Source organism: Hyperolius riggenbachi, chromosome 6, assembly GCF_040937935.1.
Source record: "Hyperolius riggenbachi isolate aHypRig1 chromosome 6, aHypRig1.pri, whole genome shotgun sequence".
Taxonomy (NCBI): domain Eukaryota; kingdom Metazoa; phylum Chordata; class Amphibia; order Anura; family Hyperoliidae; genus Hyperolius; species Hyperolius riggenbachi.
Genome location: NC_090651.1, coordinates 119,256,266 through 119,272,852, shown reverse-complemented (window position 1 = coordinate 119,272,852; position 16,587 = coordinate 119,256,266). Strand labels below are relative to the sequence as shown.

The following is a 16,587-nucleotide window of genomic DNA, read 5'->3' as shown; positions in this document are numbered from 1 at the left end:
AAGGGACGGGGGCAGGGACCGGAGCTATGCAGGAGGCGGAGGAGCAGCTGAGACTGACACTACAGATGTAAACACAGCCTCACAGCATGGCTGTGATTTATGAGGGATTGCAGAGTGCAGGGGGACCTTAGCAGGGTTTGGGATAGCAACAGAGGTTTGGCTGTATAGGCAGATCCAGCCTCTGTATGCAGATAACATTCTTTAAACACACCTCGGGTTCTCTTTAAGTGCAATCCTCTTACAGATGAACACTTTCCACCATGGACTGCCTATCATGCTTACAGAGTTTCTTGGCGACTGGCACTGATAAAAATAGCTGAGGTCACAACATTTTATGACTTCTACTTAAAGCGGTATAAAACCCTGACATAATATTCAATAAAAACATGTTTTCCTATTTTTTATATGCCATACGGTTATCATATTTACATTTGTGCATAAGTATTATTATTCATTTCGAAATTATACGTTCCCTAAAATACAGTTTTTTGCATTTTATTAATAACTAGTTTTATCCATTATGTATTGAATTCAGAAATGTGTTGAGTCTCTGTCTGTGTGGAGCTGCTTCTGCACAGTCAGAGAATGTGTCACATTCCTCACTTGATACAAGTAAGTAAACACAAGATAACAATCTAGGATGCCTCCACATTTCCCTGCACTGAACTTTCCAGCCCTGTGTGTAACCCTTTGAATGCTGGTCTAGTAAAAAAAAAAAAAAAAAAATGCTGGTTGTATAGAATATGCTGTAACTAATTTTTTAGAGCAAAGAAGAAATGCTGGGTTATATTCCGCTTTAATGTTCATTTCATTTCTATGCTTACACTGGTAGTACTTTAATGGACTGGGTTTGTCTTATTGTTTTATAAAGTATTTTTGAACTTTATCACAAGTGATGTTAACAGAAACCAAATGATTCTAGTTCTCCCTATAATCTAATAGGAAAGATTTCATTTTAAAACCATGTACAACATTGTGACTTGAGTTATTTCGCCATGAGATTCCTCACCTAATTTACAAAGAAATTCCCTCTTGCTATTGCCTCTCCCTCCCTACGACCAATCACTACTACAGATGGCCTGCAAATAATGAGAAGTAGAAAAAGGAGAGGGAGAGACATTATACAAAACTGGACTGAAACTATACAAAACTGAATGTTACATACATAAGCTTATGGCCCCTTTTACACTTGCGTTGCAAGTGTGCGTCACCTTCTCCTGTTTTACGGCATGGTAACCCATCGGTAATGCAAGTCTATGGGGCCTAGCACACTTACCACATCGCATAGCGCCGAAAGTTTCCAAATTCCTGCAAAGCAGCCGCAAAGTTAGCAGCACGTTACCATATGACTTACATGGTGGTAGAAGTCAATACCTTTTGAAAAAAGTTGATAGCGGTGTTGCGGCACACATGTGGAATGATGGGGAAAGCCAGGAATCCCAGTGATGTCCTTCCTATTCAGTAGGGAGTACAGCAGTGGGCAAGGGGATTGCAGGGGTGGAGGGTTGTGCATGCTATGCATATGACCCTGTTGGCATACTCTGCCGCAGGGTCATATGTTTGTGAGTATCGCACCGCAACACACACTCAATTGAAGGAACGGCCTATACTTAATTTTGTAGGCATCTTCAGCAATTTGACACTAATATTATTAAGTCATATATAGTCAAAAATGACTCTCTTTTCTCCTGAGCTGTGTTATGAGAGATAATCCACTTGTTATCAATACATTAATTATTTTGAGGATTCACCATGTTTAATTTTGTATTTAGTCCCACTTTTATGTACAGCATACATCTTACCTTCCATCCTGTTACACTATAAGCTTTTCCAGCACTTCCTATTGTTATTGTCCTTTCCCACATCCCTGGTAAGGTTGCTGTAAGAAAAAACAAAAAAATGACTATTGCATTAAATTTTTTCATTGCTAAAGAGAAATGGCACAGATGGCAGCCCAAGAGAGGGCCATACCTTCTCCTTTGACACTTAGTCATATATCATTTTATTTTACTTATTTTCTTTGGATGGTATTTTTTTCCATGGGATTTAATTTTCAAGGGGGAAAAAAAGGAAGGAAGAAAAAACACAATATTTCACTCACTGTAGTTTTAGAAGAAAAAAAAACAGTGGTAATATACTGTATTTTGCGGAATATAAGACGCTACGGCATATAAGACGCACCTAGATTTAGAAGGCAAAAATCAGAAAAAAAAAAAAAACCTAGGTGTGTCTATGGTGCAGGGGTGTCTTATGGACCTTTAAACCCACCAAGGTGAACTGCCTATCTACACTAAATCCTGCTACACTACACTTCACTTACCCCTGCTGCCCCCACCAACTACACTAACCCCTGCAGCCAACCCAAACTACACTACAATAACTAACCCCTGCAGCCAACCCAAACTACACTACACTACACTACACTAACTAAATCCTGCACCCAACACAAACTACACTACACTTTGCCCCTGCAGCATCTCACCTGATTCTGCTGCCGCGATCCTGTCCTCCTCCGCCTGACTGCTGCCATCCAAGGGTCCCAGCCATCCCATCCAGAATCCCGGCTCTTCAGTGTCCCAGCCGCCAGATCGTCTTCACTGCAGACAGCAGCCATGCGGTAATCAAGCGCTGCTGCCTCGCTTACATCCTCCATGGTAACGGCGTCCTCTTCCTAGTTACAGTGCCCCCTTCTGTGTGACGAGCGGCGCATGTGCGCCTGACGTCATGCGTGACCCCTGCGCACATGCACCGCTCGTCACACAGAAGGGGGCACTGTAATTAGGAAGAGCATGCCGTTACCATGGAGGATGTTGGCGAGGCAGCAGCGCATGATTACCGCATGGCTGCTGTCCGCAGTGAAGACGATCTGGCGGCTGGGACACTGAAGAGCCGGGATTCTGGATGGGATGGCTGGGACCCTCGGATGACCCTTGGATGGCGGCAGCCAGGCGGAGGACGACAGGATCGCGGCGGCAGGATCCGCTAAGTATGTTTTGGGGCCCAAATACCGTACCTTTAGAATATAAGAGGCACCCACTTTTTCCCCCTAGTTTTGGGGAAAAAAAAGTGTGTCTTACATTCCGAAAAATATGGTAGATGTAATAAAGGACCAAATGCAAAATGTGTAATGCAACACTCAAATAGGAACGTAACTGAATGTAATAATTATTAAAATTGCTAATATTTTACAATATTATTTTAGAAATGGTTTAGTAAAGGTTTGCCAATTGTAAACTATGTCCTCTCCCCGATTCACCTTCTTAAATGTATAAATAGGTGGCAACATCTTTACTGCTGGCAAGGTGCATTACTGCAGAATGTTTGTTTATTATGTGTTTCAAAGTAAACAAAAACACCTGGGCCATATGCAATTCACTTTTTCACCTGAGTTTTCTCCTAGGAGATACATTTTCATCTTCGATTTAAAAAAAAAACAACTTTTTAGCACTTAGCAATGGAAAAAGTACTAAAAAAAAAATAGGTGAAAAAGTACTGTTAAGGCTGCTTACACACCAAGACGTTACAGGCGCACGTTAGTGCGCCTGTAACGCTCCCCCAACGCACAGCAATGTAACACAAGTGGGCTGTTCACACAGCCCACGTTGCGTTACATGTAACGCTGCACGTTCGGTGCAAAGTGCAGCATGCTACGGCGTTGGAGCGGCTATAGCCGCGTTAGACTGTTTGCACATGCGCAGTGGGGGGCGGAGAGGAGGCGGGGAGAGCCAGCTATAGTAGCCGCGCACATGGCTACTTAATATTCACTGCACTGGCGGTAGCTGATTGGCCGGCGGGACCACGTGATGCGGAGTGTCTCGCTCCGCATCACGTGGTCCCGCTGGCCAATCAGCGCCACTCTGGGAGACATTATAGGAATCGAGCCGCCGAACGCGGCTCACTCTACCGTCGGCTTTTGCAGCACCATACGTTGTGTTAGGTGCACGTTATGCGACCTTAACGTGGCACCTAACACAACGTCTTGGTGTGCAAGAAGCCTAAAAGTATTTTGAGTATGTGTTTGCTTGCTGGTGGTTGAAAAGGTATTTAATTTACAAGTTGTGAAAATATCACCTAGGAGAAAACTCAGGAGAAAAAGTGAACTGCATATGGGCCCTGGTCTCCCAGACTGCTCTAGGGCAGAAGGCTGCATAACTAAATAGCCTAGGTTAAAAAAAAAATCACTGGGAGGATAGGGTTACATACAAATTTACAGCAATATTTGCATATAGGAAACCAGAACAACAAACAAAAATTGGGTATCCTGAATAATGAATTACATTCCTCTATATTTTGTTGCAGTGGCTCTTCAAATCATGTTGCTAGTACAATGTATAAGGACAATATTGGGGGCTGAGAGTTTGGTTATCCCAAACATTGCAAGCTTAAAGGGAATGTCCAAGCAAAATAAAAAAATGAGTTTCACTTACCTGGGGCTTCTACCAGCCCCATGCAACCATCCTGTGCCCTCGTAGTCACTCACTGCTGCTCCAGTCCCCCGCTGGCAGCTTGCCGACCTCGGAGGTCGGCGGGACGCATTGCGTACATTTTTACGCATTTCCGCTAGTGCAGGAACATTAACGCATACATTTTTACGCATTACTGGTTCAATGCGTAAAAATTTACGCATTGAACCAGTAATGCATAAAAAATGTATGTGTTAATGTTCCTGCACTAGCGGAAATGCGTAAAAATGTACGCAATGCGTCCCGCCGACCTCCGAGGTCGGCAAGCTGCCAGCGGGGGACTGGAGCAGCAATGAGTGACTACGAGGGCACAGGATGGCTGCATGGGGCTGGTAGAAGCCCCAGGTAAGTGAAACTCATTTTTTTATTTTGCTTGGACATTCCCTTTAATGCATGTGTTACAGTGAGTTTTCTCCCATGCCTCTGAAAATGTGCCAAATAGCGAGAAATATATACGGTACATAAAAGTACTTTATGCAGATACATATAAATTGTGCTAGAAAGGACATTTTTTAAATCTTTCTAAGATGCTTTTACCATGTTCGTTTCTTAACATAAATGTAGAATGTAATTGCACAGAAGCTCAGTACCTATTTTCACATGTTGACTTCCAGAGTACACCAGCCATTCATAAACCTCATCGCTGATACAGAGTGTATCATGTTTTACACACAGGTCTGCAATAACCTGCAGTTCTCCTTTCGAATATACCTTTTCAACAAGAGAAAATTCATTACGTTTATATTCAGTGACAATACAAATAGAGTGGCAATTAATCATCAAATATTGACCTCCTTGCATGAACATGTTAGTTGTGTTTGAGTGCATAGAATAGCACATGCAGGCATGATCAAGGAAAGTCTACAAACAGGTCTTTCATGGCAGCATCTTACAACAGTTGTCTGACAACATCTTATACATGCAATGAAAAATTGGTACTGCACAGCTTGTCTACTTCCAATGAAATCCTGTCCTCTGTCTGAGGCACACTTGTAGATGCAGATCTCTAAAGGTGGCTACATGCGAATAAAATGATCCAATTTTACAGAAATTCAATAAAAATGATCAGTTGCACAGAAGAATCAAAAGCTTTTTTTTTTTTTTTTTTTTTTTTTTATCCTCTCATTATGAAAATCAAAAGCTTTTTTTTTTATTTTTTAAATTCATTATGAAATCTGATCAAATTTCCCGTTTTATTCCTATAAAAGTCGATAGGGAGGGGTGGATTTTTCTGACCCATATTTATAAGAAATCGTAAGAAGTGGAAGATGCTGGCACTGCTACACTTTTTTATTGTTCAAAACTTGCTGTTACATGTGATAGAAAACACAATCCATATTTGAATAAAGGTGAACATACCATTAAACAGAAGGGTGGCACATGAGTGGCAGTGGGTGCTGGGTACAAAAGCCTGACAAACGTTTTGCGCATACTAGCGCTTCTACGGAGGCTGCGGATTGGAGGGCAAAGACTTCCGGTTTATGTATTCAGAAGTTAAGCGTGCGACTTCACGCCGCTTATAGTTCTGCTCTGCTCTTTCCTCGTATGGTGCGTATGTGGCTGGAGGGCATATGTGCTCCAGCGTGTTTGTACATCACCTACGCCAAAGAATTTACGCGTTACGCATATCGGACCTGATTAGGAGACCGTGCGTGCATGATTATGCCTCATCAATGCGTAAAAACAAATACTTGGATGCCATGGAAACAATGAAACTCCATCTAACATCCAAGACATAGAAGGCAGCTCAAAGTGCTAGGCACCAGGACAATTCCAGACTACCCATTGTTTTCAGCCCCATCCTTCACTTTGTTCCTTGTGCACACTTGCATCTTCCACCACGATCTCACATGTGTTGTGGATGCATATATATTGTTTATTAAATTTGGAGCTCGCAGTGTATATCACTATGGACATCGTCCCTCCCATCCACTATCGACTTTCCAGTCACCTGACTGGTCCTTTTTGCTTATTCCACTCTTGCTTTCACAGTAATTCACCCCTTTTCCTCTCCCCCCCCCCCCCTTTATCTTGGTGCCTAGCACTATGAGCTGCCTTCTACATCTTGGACGCTAGATCAAGCTTCATTGTTTCCATGGCATCCAAGCATTTGTTTTTACGCATTGATCACACATGATGCGCGTGCAGTCACCTAACCAAAGCTGACATCCGTAACGCATAGATTCTTTGGCATAGGTGATGTACAAACACGATATAAGGGATGAGCAGGGCGGAATTATGAGCGGCGTGACGTTGCACACTTACCTTCCGGATACATAAACGGAAGTCTTTGCCCTCCAATCTGCAGCCTCCGTAGAAGCTTTAGAGGGTGCAAAACGGCCGTCAGGCTTTTACCCAGCTTGTACCCAGCACCCACCATGACTCATGTGCCACCCCTCCATTTGATGGTATGTTCACCTTTATTTAAAATGTGGATTATGTGTTTTCTATCACATGTAACAGCAAGTTTTGGACAATAAAAAAAGTGTATTGCAGCAGTACCAGCATCTTCCACTTGTTACGACTTCCTATATACTAAAGAACACTTATCAGAAGAGGAAGCATGCATAAGCCAGCCTTGTCCAGCTAATCGTCTCACTGTACACTGTAGTGCCAACCTGCTGCTCCTTCTCTTTATAAGAGGAAACACAACCGAAAATGGGTAGAGGGAAGTTAAATGTGCAAAATGTGGTCTGAGAAGACATAGCCCTATAGTACCGGATGTGGCTATATCTGTTTATGAAGATTAATAGACAAAAAATAAGTGAAACCAGCCCAGAGTTACATATGTGGCAGGGGACAGTGTATTTGCCGATTGCCGCCCCCCCCAAATTTATATTCGTTCGGGAAACATCACTGTACCTACCTTGCCCAGTGGGTTGTTTGGCGTATTTATTATGATTGCCTTTGTCTTGGAACTGAATTTACTGGCTAGCTCTTCCGGGTCTAAAACCCAATCAGCACTGGATTCAGTCTCCTTTCCACTATTCTTCTGTGTATAGAAATCATGGAATATATAACAAATGCATTACTACTTGTATTCTAACATTTCAATGCAGTCATTGAATTACATAACCACACCTGAAGTGAGAGGGATATAGAGTCTGCTATATGTATTACCCCTGATTAGCAGCATGCTTGTTTCAGGTGTGCGATTCAGACACTACTGATGCCAGAAAGATCAGCAGGACAGGCATGCAACTGGTATTACCTTCACAGCCCTCTCATTTCAGGTGTCTATCAATTATGAAAGACAGTTAGATTAAAACCTCAGACAAGGAATAAACTAAACTACAGTTAGTTAAAAGTGTGCATTTGAAACAGCAAACTTAAAGTGAACCAGAGACTAAGCACCCTCATGTATTTTACCAAATATATCAGTGGGAACATTAGAGAAAACACCTACGCTGCTCTCTGTTTTATCCTTCACTGCTCAGCCTGCTTGTTATCAGCCCTGATAAAATCCCCTACTGAGCATTCAGTCTGGCTTTGCTCAGGAATAATTATAGCTGATTCATTATAGCAGAGCCAGAAGAGGGCAGGCTTGGGCTTGAAAATACATCAGAGAAGACAGACTCAGCTATAATGATTCCTGAGCAAAGCCAGACTGAATGCTCAGTCAGGAATTTCTATCAGGGCTGCTTACGAATGAAACAAAGAGCAGGGTAGGTGTTTTCTATAATGGTCCCACTGATATATATGGTAAAATACATGAGGGTGCTTCGTCTCTGGTTCACTTTAAAGCTGAATAAAATGAAAATCTGTAATTGTGTTATAAACTGGTATTTCTAGACTGGTCCTTAGCCTACAAGGAAAGTAAGGAATGACTTGCTTGGCTCTACCCACTGTAGTGAGGTCATGAATTATGGTCTTGCTTTTTAGACACATATTGAAAGTATCAACCTGAAATAATTTTGCTTTAAAAGAAACCTGAGGCAGATACATTAACAACATTTATACTTACCTGGGGTTTCCTCCAGACCCCCTTCACCCCTTCGGGCAGTGGGCTCCCTTGCTGGCTGGCATGGCAAATTTCTCCAGGCGTGCTCAGTCACGCATGAGTAGCCCGGCCTCCGTCATGCTCCTGTAGCCAGGGGTGTTCTGCGCTTGCGCAGGGGCAGAAAGTGACGAGGTGTGCCTGGACAAATTTACCAGGCAAGCCAGCAGAGGATCAGAGCGGCCCAGGATTGCGAGAGAGCCCACAGTCTGAAGGGGGCTGGAGGAAGCCCCAGGTAAGTATAAATGCTTTTATTTTCTTTGTCGAAGGTTTCCTTTAAAGCTGAATTGTCACCATAAAAATCAAAATTTCAACAGCAACTTGTCTGAGTGTATTAAGTGATAAAGATGCTAAGCTTGCATTAAAAAAAAAACACAAAAAAAATTTTCTGCTGTTATGTTTTGGCGTTATCACATATCTTAGGAGCACTGGCCCTTTAATTGCCATTGCCAAAAAGTTGCTTTCTGGGGATCTTTTTAGCTAGAATATATTCTTCCTCTTCCCTTTGTTTCCCCCTCCTTCTAATGACATAAGACAGTGCACTTCCTAGTATAGACCTCAGTGGGAGTGTCGGAAGACTCTGAGAGGAGGGTTGGTAACTAATACACAATTAGCAAGAGGAGGAGAAAAAAAAAAAGTGTGAGGGAGGAAATAAATGTCAGGATTAGCTTCATTCATAGGTAACCAAGATGGAAACTGTCTAGAATAGGATTTTCTGCTTTTCCTTTATAAAATTCACAGGAATCTTAACGTCGACAGTGCAATACATCTGTTATGTATGTGCTTTTTATTTCTAGGTTAGCATGGGTGTCACTTGTTCTTTAAGAAGGCAATACTGTATTTTTGATTGGTAGTCTCTGATACAACTTAGATAATATGGTCTTTTTAATCACCATTTGCTCTTACTGACTTACAAAATACCCCTTTAGGCACTTTAGTCATCATTATGTGTCACAAACATCTAAAGGTATCTTTGTGCAACACAAATAGAAAACTGCTGGAAACCGCTGCTCTATAGGACACGATGCACCTCTCCTTCCCCAGAATGCCAGAGGCATACTAAGAACAAATGATCGGGATTTAGTTATCTGAATTCCTCTGGCATGGAATAGGCGTTAATAATAAATGGGTTAGCGCTCGAAAACTCAGTCCTTGGTGTTAATAGGTGACACTCTCTCAGGCTTCAGGCAGATGTAAAGGTATTACATTCACATCTCCCCCCCCCCCCCAATATGGGAAGACTCACCGGAAGGTGCGGCCTAGGAGGCCCGACAGCGCAGCAGGGGTATGGGCCACCCCTCAGCCACTCAGGCAATCACAGCTGGGCACTTGAAATCCAGTCCCGAAGATTTCACCTCAAAAAGAGACGCCTCACATAGAGTAAAAATATAAGGAATACTTCCCATGTTTATTAAAACAAGACACAGGCTCATAAAAAAATGTTTTTAAAAAGTAATGGGTACGGCTCTAGGAGAGTGGGTATACAAGCTGGCTAGCTGCAGGCATGACAGTGTAGAAAACCCGCTTAATGCTCCAGCCTCACTCAAATCTCCGCCGCGGGTACAAGCATGTATAGACGAACGCCGTGTCCGGTGACGTCACACGCAGCGCCGCACCATAGCTCCGCCCTACGCGTTTCGTTACTATGGTAACTCCTCAGGGGCTACGGAGCCATAGAGACGGCGTGTTAAAAAGTGTAATATGCTACTCACAGTCATGCGCACATCGGGCCGCCTGTACGCCCACTCTAAATTCTACTGACAGTTGCAAAGCAAGTGCTACACATTAAATTCAATACAGTTACATTTCCAACTGGTTTACATACAGAAAAATAATAATACAAACTGCAATAACCAGCAGTTTAATGGTGAACTGAATAGGCGGGTCAGTGACCAGGATACCTATGAAAAATGATCGGGTAATTCTACTAGACGCGATTCTGAAGAGTTGAGGGATTTGCTTAAGGTAGGTCTCAGGGTGGGTTTCTTAAAGAGACTCCGTAACAAAAATTGCATCCTGTTTTTTATCATCCTACAAGTTCCAAAAGCTATTCTAATGTGTTCTGGCTAACTGCAGCACTTTATACTATCACTGTCTCTGTAATAAATCAATGTATCTTTCTCCTGTCAGACTTGTCAGCCTGTGTCTGGAAGGCTGCCAAGTTCTTCAGTGTTGTGGTTCTGTTATGAACTCACCCTTCCAGGCCCCTCTATGCACACTGCCTGTGTTTTATTTAGATTAGGGCAGCTCAGCTTCTCTCTTCTCTCTTATCTTTTACAAGCTGGATAAATCATCCTCTGAGCTGGCTGGGCTTTCACATACTGAGGAATTACAGACAAGGGCAAAGCTGTTTGCAGGAAGAAAAGAGCAGCCTGAAACTTCAGTGCATGAGAGATGCAGGGGGAAAGAAACACACAATGATCTCTTGAGATTCAAAAGGAAGGCCGTATACAGCCTGGTTGTGTATGGATGTATTTTCTATGTGTGGACATACTGTACATCAACCTACTTCCTGTTTTGGTGGCCATTTTGTTTGTTTATAAACAAACTTTTAAAAACTGTTTTTAACCACTTTTAATGCGGCGAGGAGCGGCGAAATTGTGACAGAGGGTAATAGGAGATGTCCCCTAACGCACTGGTATGTTTACTTTTGAACGATTTTAACAATACAGATTCTCTTTAAATGACAAGGAGTATGAACACTTGTTGCCTAGTGCGCCACGTATCCCTGTCATTTATCAGACACCCAAAATACACAAAAATTTGTCTGACCACCGGGAAGACTCAAAATAAGCGGAATGGGGTCCCTCACCCACAGATTAGGTTAATACCTAGATGATATGTGGCTTTGATTCCTAATCTTTTGCGGGATACTAAGCATGCCTTGCAGGTCCTTCGGGGGGTGGGGGGTTGCGGTGACAGAGAACACTTTGCTTGACACAGCGGATGTGTCATCCCTGTACACCGTAATCCCTCATGATCATGGACTGTGGGCTGCTGAAGTATACCTGCGAAAGACTGACATGAAAAACATGACCAATGCAGCTTTGTTTTGGCCCTCTTGGATGACGCCTTGAGACATAATTATTTTTGGCATGCCGGAGCGTACTATGTGCAAAAGCGCGGTTGTGCGATGGGCGCTGGGTACGCTCAGAGCTTTGCCAATATTTTTTATGGCTGTGTGGGAGGAGGAGGTTCTCAGTAGATCAATTTCTCGACCAGTCCTCAAGTGGTCTCGTTTTATAGACGATTTGCTGATTTTATAGGAGGGCAACCAAGCAGATTTTGTCCAGTACATAGAGCTATTAAATGGTAACGAGCTCAATATTGAGCTGACTACCACTAGTAGTTATTAATCAGTGGTCTTTTTAGATTTGGAGATAGTAAAGGATGTTGATTCATTGTGGACTAAAACCCACTTTAAGACCACTGATGAAATGGGTACATTTTACATCCCCATATAGGGAGTGGTCATCACCCCAACTGGCTTAGAGGAATTCCTAGAGGCCAGTTCTTGCATCTACGCAGGAACTGTTCTCATCTGGAAGACTATCAATCCCAGTCCAATCTCTTGGTTAATAGATTTTTGGAAAAGGGATATGACCCGGTACTGGTTAATGAGCAGAGGAGGCAGGTTGCTGAGTTGGATAGAGGGATGACCTTTGTACCTAAAGTACAGAAAGAGGCGAGTATGGATTTTAGTTTCCTCACCGGTTATAATAGACAGTCTAGGGAAGTAGAAACGATTTTTAAGAGGCACTGGAACATTTTACCGCGTGATCCCATCCTTAAATCACATGTACCAAAGCATCCAAAATTCATATACAGACGGGCCAGGAATCTTAAAGATTACCTTGCTCCTAGTTGTGTGGACCCCCCCAGAGTTCCTGCTAACCCCTTGCAGAGGGCAGGTTTCTACCCATGCAGGAATTGTAGAGCCTGTCGTGAAGGCCTAACATTTAGAACAGAATTCCTGACCTCCAATGCGACTGGCTTGAGGTTTCAAATTAGGGAATTCCTTACCTGCAACACAGCTTATGCAGTTTATTTGCTTAGCTGTAGCTGTGGTTTGCAATATATAGGTAGGAACACCAGAGCACTCCACAAAAGGTGGGGAGAGAACATTTATAAAATCACTAAAGGTTGCCAGCAACACAGTGTATTGAGACATTTCTCCACCCACCACGGCTCTTGTCTTAATGGTCTCCAGGTGTATGGGATCCAGAAGGTTAAGCCAAGCTGGAGGGGCTGTAATAGGCACCCTAAAACAGTTGAGGTCTCCAAGCTTGAAACCCAGTGGATACACAAAATGGACACGTTGGATCCACTGGGTTTGAACATCGACATTGACCCTAACTGTTTTATCAATAGTTAACGCTTGTGGTCATGTTTTAACTTGTGGGGTGGTGTCTTGTTCTGTTATTATGTGTGTGTGGGGGGGGGGGATTATACACGATTATAAGCGCGGCCGATTGGTCGCACTGAGGTGGTTGATGTATGGCTGTAAGTGCGACCGTTTGGTCGCACTGTGAGGACCGCCACCTGCCGAAAATGTGACTTAATCTGCAGCGGTTTGGTCGCACTGTGGGGTTCTGGCATCTGCACTCACGTTAGGGGAATATATGTTTGAAGCAGCCCCCTGGTGGTTGATCTCACTATCGCATTTTTTTGCAGTTTACTGCAGTTTGTATTATTATTTTCTGTATGTAAACCAGTTGGAAGTGTAACTGTGTTGAATTTAATGTGTAGCACTTGCTTTGCAACTGTCAGTAGTATTTAGGGTGGGCGTACGGGTGGCCCAATGTGCGCATGACAGTGAGTAGCATAATACACTATTTAACACGCCGTCTCTATGGCTCCGTAGCCCCTGAGGAGTTACCATAGTAACGAAACGCGTAGGGCGGAGCGTCGCTGTGTGTGACGTCAGACACAGCGTTCGTCTTTACATGCTTGTACCAGCGGCGGATATTTGAGTAGGGCTGGAGCATTAAGCGGGTTTTCTTCACTGTCATGCCTGCAGCTAGCCAGCTTGTATACCCACCCTCCTAGAGCAGTACCCATTACTTTTTTAAAACTTTTATGAGCCTGTGTCTTGGTTTAATAAACGTGGGAAGTATCCCTTATATTTTTACCCTATGTGAGGTGTCTTTTCTGAGGTGAAAGCTTCGGGACTGGATTTCAAGTGCCCAGCTTTGATTGCCTGAGTGGCAGCCCATACCCCTGCTGCGCTGTCGGACCTCCTAGGCCGCACCTTCCAGTGAGACTTCCCATGTTTGGAGGGGGGGGGGGATGTAAATGTAATACCTTACATTTGCCTGAAGCCTGAGAGAGTGTCACCTATTAACACCAAGGACTGAACTTTAGAGTGCTAACCCATTTATTATTGACTTTTTCCCCCGCTATCGCACAGCTAGCAGGGCAGCGCTCCACTGTATAGTAGCGTGTTTGTTCAGTATATTTGATTACAATTTGTTATATCTGTATTGTTTCTTATTGTAAAGGTCTGTGAGCGCTAATACTTTCTTGATTGGTATGGAATAGGCGTTAGTAAGGAACTTTCCACACAGATCTTTAACAACTAAAAATATTAGATTATACATATAGTTATTCACACCCAGAGATATTGCACTTACGTTTTTCAGAGAAATAAAGACAGGAGTTGCCCCAGCCATTCTTATCATGGGCTCATAACAGTCATAAAATGGTTCAATAATTATCACCTGTTATATATTAAAAAAAAAGCAAGAAAACACAAAATTGCAATAAATTGAAGCAAGAAACTTTGCATTTAACCAAGATTCAAATGAATGATAATGTTGTGTCTGTAAAACACATACCACAGGAAACTAACCAAGACTAAAAAGGAATAGTAATGGTCATGTCTAGGATAACTGTGGCGAAAAAAATACTACATAGATCATTTTGGTGTGATAAGTGATGATAAAGTTATTGGCCAATGAATGGGAGGAGTGTGATGTGAAAATTGCTCTGGTTTTTAAGGGGAAAAAAACCCCTGTGGTTTGGAAGTGGTTAAAGTGCAATTACACTTACTTCATCACCTTCTTCCACTAAGCCCTGAATAGAGCTAAAAAGGGAACCATAGGCCCCCACCGTTACAAGGATGTCTTTATTTGGGTTAATCTTCCTTCCAGTCACCTTGCTATACACCTGAGATAGAGCATCTACCAGCAGCGGATGACCCTGTAAAAAAGAACACAGGTAACATGCACTGAATCGGTGTCTCAGAAAGACCCTTCAAACAATGCTTAAGTCCTATATCACTTTTCCCCAGCACAAATAACAAATGTACTACATTGATATTTACATAAACTATCCTCAACAATAATATACTGTACTAGAAGTAATGTTTTTCTAGTTCTGTTAAAAGTTTAAAGGACATTGAAAAGTGGTTGGAAAAAAAGACAGTACATTAAAATTAATAACTACTACATAAATTACAGTAAACCTGCCCATACACAAATATTCCTGCTCGATTCCTGGCAGATTTGACCAACCTGTTAGGAATTGATTCTGCCAAAATAAAATCAATAGAAAGTGTTAATCACTAAGTGTTAATGACAGAAAGGAAGATCTAAGTTGACTGAGTGCAGGGCAGGAGTGGCGGTACATCGTCAGGCCCATAACATTGCACTGCATCAAACAGTGCAACGCTGCAGTTTGATTGATATTCAACAGATTCCCTGCTGAAATCTATTAAAATCGATGTGTAGAATGTGGTAGCAAATGGTTTCTTTCAAAGAGGAATCATTTTGCCACATTGGGTTGCGATTCATAAGTGTATGGTCAATTTAAAATGTAACTGTCGGGCATAAAAAAAAATTTATTTTTATCTGGTAAACAAGTAATCAGGCAATCCAAAAGTTAAACATCACTATTACTTTTCTTGTTGATAAATGATAATTTCCAGTTTACCTCACTCTTATTTGGTACACAAAAAGGAAGTTGCAGGGCATGCTGGGTTGTCCTGTTTTGCTTCTCTATTTCCCCCAGACTTAACTAATGCAGCTTGATTGGCTGAAGCCCCTTTCTCTACTGTTTTACCCTCCCACACCTCTTTTCCTCTCTGATTGGCCAATACTTCTCATGCTGAGACAATGCACTTTCTATAGTGGAGGGTGGTCAATCAGGCAGAGGAGGGTAAGGGAGGAAATGACATCAGGATTATCTTCAAAATAGCCACAGTTAAAATAGGAAATACGAAGAAGGATTTTATCTTTTTTTCCTGAGATAGTATGGCTGACATAACAACAAAAGTTGTTTAGGTGATTCCTTTAATGACTAACTGTACAAGATTTCTTTGCAAGCTTTTGAAACTAAGTTTCTTCTTCAGGCATGATACAGAACTGTTATGGTTCTGATCCAGTTCTGAAACATGTAACACATCTGTAACATGCCTGAAGAAGAAACAAATATTTGAAAGCTTACAAGGATATCTTGTACAGTTAGTCATTAACCACTTAGGGACCACAGGTTTATGCCTACCTAGTGACCAGGTGATTTTTTCAAAATTCAGCACTCTGCAGCTTTAACAGTTTGTTGCTTGGCCATACAACGTAGCAGCCAAATTAATCTTACCTCCTCTTCTTCTCACTAGTAGAGCTGTATTTTGGAGGTCTCTGATTGCTGCTGCTACTGTCATTTTTTTTTTATAAATTAAAAAAAAAGCAAATTTTTTTGTATCCCCCTCCCCTTTCCCTCTTTAATTGGCTCTAGACTGCAATCCATACAATGCACTACACATACATAGACATTAGCCTATGTATGTGATTAGATTGTGAGCCCATCAGAGGGACAGTTACCGTATTTTTCACCATATTATACGCTCCAGAACATAAGACGCACGTAGGGTTAGTGGGCAAAAACGAAGGGAAAAAAAAAAAAGTATACTAAACCAGGTGCATCTATATTCCAGGAGCGTCTTGTAAATGTTCTCCCCCAATTAATGTTCTCCTGTGTCCCCATGTGTCCTTGTGTCCCCCAGTGTGGACCCCATGTGTCCTCAGCTCCCTGTGTGGACTGCTCCCCATGTACTGTAATTTGTGTATCAGCACATATTTACATTTTGAATTTGACATTTGAAGCCTAGCGCATGCAGCTGGGAGGGGT

General features: G+C 42.4%; 1 protein-coding gene across 5 annotated transcripts in view; it reads right to left on the bottom strand.

Annotated features, from left to right (window-relative positions):
* The window catches only part of KYAT3 (kynurenine aminotransferase 3), a 62,041-nt gene that overhangs the window by 20,405 nt on the left and 25,049 nt on the right, over positions 1-16,587 (bottom strand). For all 5 annotated transcript variants that reach the window (XM_068239838.1, XM_068239840.1, XM_068239839.1 and 2 more), the window contains 5 exons: positions 14,512-14,661; positions 14,094-14,180; positions 7,330-7,455; positions 5,054-5,174; positions 1,803-1,879 (listed from right to left, as the gene is read on the bottom strand). In XM_068239838.1, coding sequence (XP_068095939.1) covers positions 1,803-1,879; positions 5,054-5,174; positions 7,330-7,455; positions 14,094-14,180; positions 14,512-14,661 — 561 coding nt within the window. The remainder of the gene's footprint in view (positions 1-1,802; positions 1,880-5,053; positions 5,175-7,329; positions 7,456-14,093; positions 14,181-14,511; positions 14,662-16,587) is intronic.